At 37.1% G+C, this 9961-nt stretch overlaps 1 protein-coding gene across 2 annotated transcripts; it reads right to left on the bottom strand.

Annotated features, from left to right (window-relative positions):
• Positions 1-4340: 4340 nt before the first annotated feature.
• Positions 4341-9698, bottom strand: LOC137818490 (putative serine/threonine-protein kinase WNK5). 2 transcript variants are annotated; one of them, XM_068621945.1, is made up of 7 exons: positions 8702-9698; positions 7517-7782; positions 6860-7083; positions 6596-6753; positions 5554-5878; positions 5140-5481; positions 4341-4862 (listed from the first exon to the last, which is right to left on the bottom strand). In XM_068621945.1, the coding sequence occupies exons 1-7, from the start codon at positions 8774-8776 to the stop codon at positions 4444-4446; spliced, it is 1809 nt and encodes a 602-aa protein (XP_068478046.1). In that variant the 5' UTR covers positions 8777-9698; the 3' UTR covers positions 4341-4443. The 2 variants fall into 2 exon arrangements, with proteins under 2 accessions (XP_068478046.1, XP_068478047.1); XM_068621946.1 differs by having other exon boundaries at positions 7639-7782; positions 8702-9634.
• Positions 9699-9961: the final 263 nt, after the last annotated feature.

Here is a 9961-nt window from a genome sequence, read left to right as displayed (position 1 = left end):
TTTCAATTGTTCCATCCGAGTTGTATTTGATTTTGTAGATCCATTTACACCCAAGTGCCTTCTTTCCAGGAGGGAGAGCGGTGAGTTTCCAAGTGTCATTGAGTTCGAGAGCATGAATCTCCTGTGCCATAGCATCACGCCACCGGGGTTCTCGGACCGCTTGAGAAAAGAACAGGGGTTCCTGCTCGGTGTGTAAAGAGGCAAGAAAACTTTGATGATGTTTAGAAAAGGAATCACAATTCACAAAATCATGTATAGGATACGAAACACCTGAGGATTCTGTTGAAGGAGGTGACGGAACAGAGGGGCTTGACGGTATCGTGGTGGCTGCGACAAAATCGCGTAACCGTACGGAAGGCAGCTTCGCGCGATGCCCTCGCCCAAGGGGAACCGCGGCCGTCAGCGGTGGTGAAGAAACCGACGGCGCCGTCTCCGTCGGACGCGACGGTGGATCCGCGGGTAGCGTCGAGGCTTCTATACACGGATCGGAGTCGTTGATAGTGTGGTCGAAGTCATCTGTGAGGGTAGCATCCTCCTTGGCTGGGATGGGAGATGCAATGGGTTGGTTGACGATGCATTCATCTAGGTTTGAGGAGGCAACTTCATGAAGAAAATGTGGGTCCGTTCCAGTTTCTAAAGAGTTGGCAATAATTGGGTTTTGCAATGGTGGTGCAGTGTCCATCTTTTTGACTTCAAAATATGGAAATTTATTTTCGAAAAAATGTACATCACGAGAGACAAAGAAAGTTTCTGTTTCCAAATTAAATAATTTCCATCCTTTTTGGCCATATGGATACCCGACCAACACACATTTTCGGCTACGACTATCAAATTTATCCCGCTGTCTATTTTGATTATGAGCATAACATAATGAACCAAATACTCGTAAGTGCGCGTAACTGGGTACACATCCATGGATCACTTCATAAGGGGTTTTTCCTTTTAGAATAGAGGATGATGTGAGATTGATTAAGTAGCCTGCAGTCAAAATGCATTCCCCCCAAAATTTAATGGGAAGATTGCCTTGAAACCGTAATGACCGAGCAACATTCAGAATATGCGATGCTTGCGTTCGACGCGTCCATTTTGTTGCGGGGTCCCGACACAGGAAGTTTGGTGAAGGATACCTTGTTAAATGAAATATTGTTTTAGACACATGAATTCGGTTCCATTGTCAGAGCGAACCATTTTAACACATTTGTTGTATTGCCTCTCAACGAGTGTGAAATTTTTTTTCAAAGTCACTGATACCTCTGTTTTTTCTTTTAACAAATAGATCCAAACTGCCCGTGAACAATCATCCACAATTGTCAAAAAATATGAAGCACCACAGGATGAAGGAGTTTTATAAGGACCCCATAAGTCACAATGAATTAAATAAAAAATATTCAAAGCTTGATGCGCACTTAAGAAAAACTTATCTCTCGTTTGTTTCGATTTTTCACAAACTTCACAAACTGTATTCAACTCATCACGAGTACATTTCCCACTTATATCAGGAAGCATTTGCACAATCTTAAATGACGGATGTCCTAATCTTTGGTGCCAAAGTGCTAGTTGATTTTCCATCTTGACATGACATGCTTGAGTCTTCCGTACCCCACGATACCAATAAAGCCCATCTTTCCGTTCACCTGCTCCAATCAGCGTCCTCGAAGTGCGGTCCTGTATAATACACAATTTATCAGTGAATGTTACAACACAATTTTCTTCATCCGTCAATTGAGGTACTGAAAGTAAATTGCATTTTAATTTGGGAACATAAAGGACATTTTTCAATTCAAGTCCTTCTTCAAGAGTCACTGTTCCCTGTTCGCAAGCTAGAACACGTTCACCATCGGGTAACCCTACGGGGCACCTTTGTATAGTTTCCTTTTCACTCAAATTTTCCAGTGACCCGGTCATATGGTTTGATGCCCCACTGTCAATAATCCACAAATCCCAAATGCACTTACCAGTCATTTTCTCTGATTCATTTGATTTTTGTTTGCTGATCATATCAACCAGTACCTTCCATTGTTCATTGGTCAGACCTGCCATCTCAAGTTTCTTGTCGTCATTGTTGGCTTGACTGTTGCTTCCACTAGCGTGTGCTACATTTGCACGTGTCGGGTTACCTTTGTTTCGCATCCCTTGGCGTCCCCTGCCGTTCCATTTGCCTTCACTTTTTGGTTTGTCACCCCACCATTCGGGATATCCGATCAATTGGAAGCATCCCTTCATGTCATGACCATTTTTACCGCAATGACTGCACGTCATTAATTTTTCTACCATATCTCCACGCCCTTTTTCTTTGTAGTTGGCGTGCATCGCGAGACCCACGACCAACCCCCTTTCTTCCGTTGATTTGGCCATCATTCTCAGTCTTTCTTCTTGTACCAACATAGCATATACGCGGTTCAGAGACGGCAATGGATCTGAGGCTAGAATGTTTGATCTTACTGTCCCGTAGCTTGCGTCATCCAACCCCATAAGGAGTTGATGAACCTTCTCCTCCTCCCTTCGTTTTTCCAACTGAGCACCAATCCCACACTTGCATCCACCACACGTACAAGATGGAATTTTGTCACTGTTAGCAAGCTCATCCCAAAGGACCTTCAATTTTCCAAAGTAAGTTGCCACCACCATTCCCTCCTGCTTGCATCTTGACAAGTCCGACCTTAGTTGTTGAATTCTAGGTCCATTCACGACCGAGAATCTTTCTTTAATGTCTTCCCACAAGTTATGTGCAGTCTCAGCATATGCTACTGTGGATAGTACGGTCCACCAATCTTCAAGGTCGGGTGCCTCATCCTCTGGTTGGACTCCGGGCACGAAGCGAGATCTTTACTGCTCTTGCCCATTCGTCGTAATTTTCTCCGCGCAATTGGACTTGCGTGATTATGTTTCCGGGATTGTCACTCGCATTGAGATCATATGACGAGTAGGTCTTCTTAGCACCTCCTCCTTCGTGCTCTGGTTTGTTGGCATTATTCTTTTCTGGTGCATCTGCCATGGTTGTGCACCGTTGTTTTGTGCTCTGATACCATGAAAGAATATTTTCTGTTTTATTCAATCTGCCTTTTCATCTATAGCAATGATACATATATATATATATATATATATATATAACCATAGCATTAGAACCGTACAGATTCTTTTTCTAACATAACATCTGTAATTAAGACTAATTATAGACCCATTAATAGTGATTATATTCCTATAATTAAGTCTAATTATAGACTCATTAATAGTGATTATATTCCTGTAATTAAGTCTAATTAAGTCTAATAATGATTTTGTCCGGTAATAAATGCTGCTGTATATGTGTATGACAATCACAAAATATAATATAACGATTTAAAAACAAACCGTCGTAGCATCCGCCATTTAACACTTTGTAGAATCCGCCATAGAACCTGATATTCTTTATTCATTAGAGGCTAGAGGAAAATAATGTATTAGGATGCAAGTCTCTCCTACAAATCTTAGCTTTTTCTCTGTAATCACAATTTCAACTAATTAGTGAATATTCAATAGTTAACCGATTCGTTCTAACTTTATTTTTTTAAACATGCTGAAATTAATTTGTCGGCCAGATTGTGCATTTATAAGTTTTGAATTTGAAACCTTTGACTCTCCCAAACATGCACTTAAACCTGAAGTAGTTATTGTCATTACTTAAGCTTTCAATTCAATGGACTTTTCTTTCTTTCATGGCCACATGCTGCAGACTTTGTGCTTCATCTATGGGTTACATGTACATCAGGAGATCACATGCATCAAATTTAAGTTTCACCTATGCCTCACCTTTTCAATGGTGAATATTTTTACATGACTATTTATAAGTTTAAAATAGGCAGGGTCCAGGGTTCAAAGTTACGAGCTAGTTGTTGTTGTAGCAGAGAACATACTTCAATGTTTGTTCATCAATTTTCATCGTCTTGTTCCTACACCTGTCATTATATTTTATGCAAACGGCATTCTAATATTTCAATAGTTGCTTCTACTTTTTCAAGTTTTGGATGTGGCTTTGAGAGTCATAATCGATTATGCTGGTTATCCAAACATGGACAATCATTCACATTGACTTTAGTAGAATCACACAATGGCTTTGTTTGTCTTCTCCATGAGCTATGCATTGCTTTTATTTCACCGACTCTTACCTATCGTAATAATCAAAATACTGTTTTCACGACTTGGAATCATGCACATAGAAATAGGTTTGCATTTTCAAGAAGAATGTGTGGTTCTAGATCAGGTCATCATTTAGCACACTACTAGCCAACAGTAGCTTTCTAAATTTCTTAAGAGTTACAAGAAGTGTCTTACAAACATACAAACATCTCTAGACATAGGCATAGAATTAAAATATATCACAAGTTTTATTTTGTAAGATTCTGATAAGTCTTTATAGTATACAAATATCCAGGGAATAATCAACCAACACCCCAGTAGAACAGATTAAAATAAAAAACTCCCAGCTCCCTCTGGATTTTGAAACCCAATGTTCTCAATGGCACCAACCGTCTTGAAGATTCTCCTCTTGTGAATCTCTTCCATCAGTGATCGTTGCGGTTGTTGTCTCCTTAGATCCACAAAGGAACTAATCCTGGTTAGCCTCTGGACTCCATGATACCTGTGAGAATCCATTCTCATGTTGCAAAACTGTTTGGTGGAATCAGCGTCCATCACTTCTTCTCGAGGACAGAATCTGGTGTACTTTTCGTTGCCTTTTGGAGAGTAGCCAAGGGCTTCTGCTCCTAGTACTACAGTTGGATCATGCCCATCTTCATTGCCAGGGTCACTGTACTTGAGATTGAAACACTTGAAGGAGTTCATTGAGCTTTGAGAGCTCGCATCATCATTCGTAGATAGCTCATCTGCAAAACAGTTAATTTAGTGGTGTCGAAATCAAATTCTTTAATGGCACTGAAAACAGTAGCAAATTTTTCTCGTGAAGAAAACATTAATGTAATGCTCGAAATTAACATCACAAGTGAATCATTGTTATTAAAAATATACTAATTCTGATACAAGTTCTTGGCTTGAGTGGTATTGGACTCGGTTTTCTTTAGCAAAATCTTTATTAAATAACATTTCAACTTTAAAAGAATCAGAGTTGAAAGTTATTTGCATTCTAAGATGAAGGAGTATTACCTTGAGGCCAATCTTGAGCAAAAGGGTAATGGTTCCCGCAGAGGTGGGAATTATGCTTGTGGAAAGAACCATGAGAGGAAGAGCGAGAAGATGAGGAGAAGTAAGGTTGGTGGTTACTCATATCATACTCTTCTTCATAGGTAAAACTATGTTGTCTTTGATAATTAGAGGTGTCCCAATCCCTCCATGTTGGGACTAAAGTTGATATCTCTTCCTCAATCATTTCAGCAATCTCCAATGGTTCCAAGTCACTAATTTCGAGTTCTTTAACCATCTCCACTGCCACATCAATTGCAGTGTCGTTTATGGTGTCAAATGGAAAGAATATATTCCTCTTTTCCCCTGCATGCAAAATACATTAATACAACTCTGAAGCACCCCACTATATGTAACAAAAAATTATTGTATGCATACCCTTTTTGTTAGAAATTTGTACTTTAAGGAAAATTGTGTCGTCCTCTTCATTGATTGATCCAGTGATGGTCATGTGTGTGTCCTTTGTTTGGTCACTCATTGGTGGAAGCTCTTTGGCCACTGATGCAGTGAAATTGAGTGTGGGGGTTTGTTTTCTGGGTAATGTTGGGCTAGAGAGTGGAGAGTCTAGTTGGTCCTTGGCTAAAAATGAGTCCAACAAGAGCTCCTTTGCTGACAACCTCTCTGAGACATCTACCAAACATTTTCCCACAAACCTCTGAGCTTCCAAGTCATGGATTCTGTAAAATGCTTCTGGCAGCTTCCCCTGTTGAATCAAATCAATCAAATATGTGAAATGAGAGCTTGCTTGTGCATGCCTTCATAATCTTTCTCAATACGACAATGTTTTGGTACAAAAAGCTTGTTAACTTAAGTGAAACTTAATTTTTATATTAACATAATCCTCACCTCTCAACTAACTTAAGTGTGTTTCTAATTATGGCTATATTTTTTGAGTTGCTTCCAAAAGTCTCAAACTCGTATTTGGAAGTTCCAAATGTGATTTTCTATCAACAAATATTTGATTGTTTTACTTCCAAAACTATAATGACTCTAAAGATTTAGTTTTTGGCCAAACCCAATAATGTTAGATTATCTCTTAAATTGGTGGATTTGAACCTAATTCAATTTCTCAAAATCAATGTTGAAGTTGAATTTTTTCCATGTATTTTGACTATATCTAAAGTCGATACAAGACTTTCAAAATCATCCATATAGTTCACTTATTGAGATAAAGACTTCTCTCTTCAAAGCACAAGTTAGATTAACAGTGAAAGGATATAACTTATTTTTGGGGTTATTGAATTTTGTTATAAATGTACTTTTCACTTAAAAGTTTCCAAACATAAATTAGTCCATCTTAAATTTATAGCCAAAACTAATTTTACAAAATCAAGTTTGTAAAAGTTGAACCAAAGCATAAATAGAATCTGATCCAAACAGAGTAGAAAAAGGTGAAGTTTTTCTAATGAATAAAGCTTACTGAAGTAACTTTCTTGTATATTTGAGCAGGGTTGGAGCACTCGCTGTATGGGAACTCAGAAGTAAATATTTCTATCATGCACATCCCAAAGGAGTATATGTCAACCAGCTCATTGTATTCCTCTTCATACAATTCTGGTGCCATAAATTCTGGTGTACCTGAATTCTCAACCAAGCAAAAATTTCAGTTCTGTGGACCAAGATTTAGCATAGATTACTTATAACTGATTATTTAAGTACCAACTAAAAGAGAAAGAGAAATTGCCTATGACACTGTGTGCATGTTGGGAGCCATGAAGAATGGCTGCAAGGCCCAAATCACCAATCTTGACCTGCCCCAGATGGCCATTGATGAAGATATTGTCACACTTGAGGTCTCTATGTATAACAGGAGGATCATGGCTATGCAAATACTCCAAACCACTTAGAATCTGGCGTGCCCAGTTCTTCACTGCTCTGATATCTACTCTCTGATACTTCTTTCTGTACCTATATTAAGTAAGAGAACCTATGTAAAATTGAAAAAGATTATTTCTTACGAGTAGTTTTTACATGAATACAACGTTTATAAGCATAACCTATTGAAAATTCAAGATGTGTTCGAAGGAACTGCATTCAGTGCAATCAATGTTTTAACTCTAATTTACTAAGACATAATATGAATTATCTGTATTTCTTAACCAGAACTTGTATTGTTCTATCTAGATGAAATTCCAATTCTGTTTAAGAAAACAACAGAACAAAATATTTCAGCAACATGATATAAGTTTTGTCTTTAAAATATAGTCTATGTTGAAGATATTTTAATATTAACTTGAACTTTTGGCTGGCTCTCTACAAGCACTGTATTCATGCAGGAATTGATCTTAGTTTAAGGGTTCAAAGATATAAACATGTCATAAGATGTGATTGATTATATTACTCTCTTAGGGTGCCAGAGGTGAACAATTCAGTGATGAAGTTGAAGGTTCTATAATTCACATCAATCCAAGAATCATGGAAGGTCATGATGGAGTCATGTTCCAAGGTCTTGAGGAGATGAACCTCTGAGTAAAGGCGTTGAAGAAGATCTGGTGAATGAAAGACATCACCAAGCTTGACTTGGTTCCAAGCCACCTCTATTCCAAGGACTTCATCAAATGCCCTATACACTACCTTCACTGCTCCTTTGCCAAGAATGTCCCTGAACTACACAATAATAAAGATAACAACAAAAAATTAATCAATAATTTAATTTTAACACCAACCAGCAACTAGATTAGTTGCCAAAATAAATGGTATTAGTTTGCATGCCACTAGTTTAGTCGTGTTTTGGCCATTGAATTTGGCTCTTTCAAAAAATGACCCTTGAGTGTACTATGGAGATAGGATAAACCTTCTGTAAGGTGGTACGTCACAACAATAAACCAGGACTTGGTAAAGGACAAAACAGAACATATGGTTCTTATTTAATTACTTTCTGATAATTGACTTAATCATAAGACGGCAACTGAAAAAGTTAATATAGAAAATAAAAATCTTCCCTTTCTAAGAAAATAAAAATAATGTTAAAAATTACGTAATTCAACCAAATTGGCCAATAACAAAGAAGTATGAACTTTTATGGGCAGACTAATTTTGTAAACTACTACTTCAGATCCTTGAACTTAGCTAATATCAACTGTCATTGAATTTGGTATTTATAAAGGTCAAAATTATTCGCTAACTTGACAATTATCCATAAATTGATTTCTATAATTTATTAGCATTATTGATCAGTTTCATCCTAAGATTATGAAACGAATCTAATCCTTAAATATGATCTATGACTTTGACAGGGTCTCAGATAATTTATCTTTTTATGGCAGAGACAAGATTGAATGGTGCACACTAGGAGATTAAAATGACTAATAATTATCAATTAGTAATCTTTTTTCATAATTTTCAAAGTCAAACATGGCATCTCAATTCAAGTTTAACACAGAAGAACATCTTCATGAATCTATGGTATCATATCCCTCATCTTAATCACCATATTCTGAATATCAGACCAATTAGTGAGAAAGTTAATGATCCATTCAGAAAAAAACGAAGATGAAGTTAAAATGAATGAGAAAAAAACACTTACACGACCATATCGACCAGAAGGGTCAGTTTCAACATATCCGAGACGAGCTTTTCCTCCTAATCTACCCTTGTACATGGCTCTTGATGTGGCTCGATCACTCACCACAATTCTGATTTAAACCAGCACGTGTGTTCTACACTTACAGCTACTTGTATCGAAAACTTAGCAACAAATGAAGTAATATTACATGTATCTATACTATGTGAATGAACTGAAGGTGTTGCTAGAAGATCCGAGGCTTCCATTCATGGTTCTCGTAGGAAAAGACACCAAACAATTGCCATAAGAGCCGTGAGTAGTCAACACTAAGCATGATCCAAGCCATTTCAACAACGCCACATGAAAGCTCGTAGAAGTGCTTGTGAACCATTGGTGTGAACTACCAACAAGCTTAAGATGAAGAAGTTGGATTAAATAGGAGTCGTAGTGGCAGTAGAAAGAGGTGCCACTGGAGAGATATTTTTGTAGAGACAAAGAAAACTGTGTGTAGGGCTTAAAGAAGACCAATGATGGAGTGTTGTCCCGCAATAAGGTCACACCAAAGATTGTGATTTGTGAGCCAAAAGGCTAATGAGAGGTTTGATTGAAGATACTTGTGGAGGAGAAGGTTTTGATGAAGATGAAAAGGTAATCAGAAAATGAAAAGACCGTATATAAGACAAGGGCATGAAACCTGGCTTCTGAATTTGAAGAATCTATAGCCATTCTTTGAGAAAAACATTTGTGGATGTGAGGGTACTGATCACAAAAGTTAGATCATTAGAAAAGAGGTGAGAATCTAAGGAGGAAAATTGTTCAACAGATTTTGAGTTTGGATAGAAAAGATCCTCAAATCAGAATCAAGGTTTTTAGGATTTGGTTTTGTGGATGGAGGAAAAAGAGTGGTTGGTGTAATATAATAGACTCTACGCTTACTACAATGGATACTACATTAATATATAGCAGTCAACTTTCTGTGGTTATGTACAAAAATGACTATCAATAACTTTAGGAACATACTCTTAAGGAAAACAACACGTAAAAACATATACTTCACACTATATTATAATAATATATATTTAAAATTAAAAAATAAATTAAATATAATTAAAATACTATTTTATTGATTTGTCAAGTGACTATTTTTTACATATTACCACTCTACTCTTAAACATATTGACATATAGAGAGAAGTAGCTTAGAAGAAGTTAAAAAAGTTAGTATATATTGAGTAAATATAATTTTTAATAAGATTTTAAAGCCACTTAATATTTCATTAAA

The sequence above is a fragment of the Phaseolus vulgaris genome, chromosome 10 (genome assembly GCF_051622355.1).
Source record: "Phaseolus vulgaris cultivar YP4 chromosome 10, ASM5162235v1, whole genome shotgun sequence".
Taxonomy (NCBI): Eukaryota; Viridiplantae; Streptophyta; class Magnoliopsida; order Fabales; family Fabaceae; genus Phaseolus; species Phaseolus vulgaris.
This window is presented reverse-complemented; position numbering and strand designations above follow the sequence as displayed.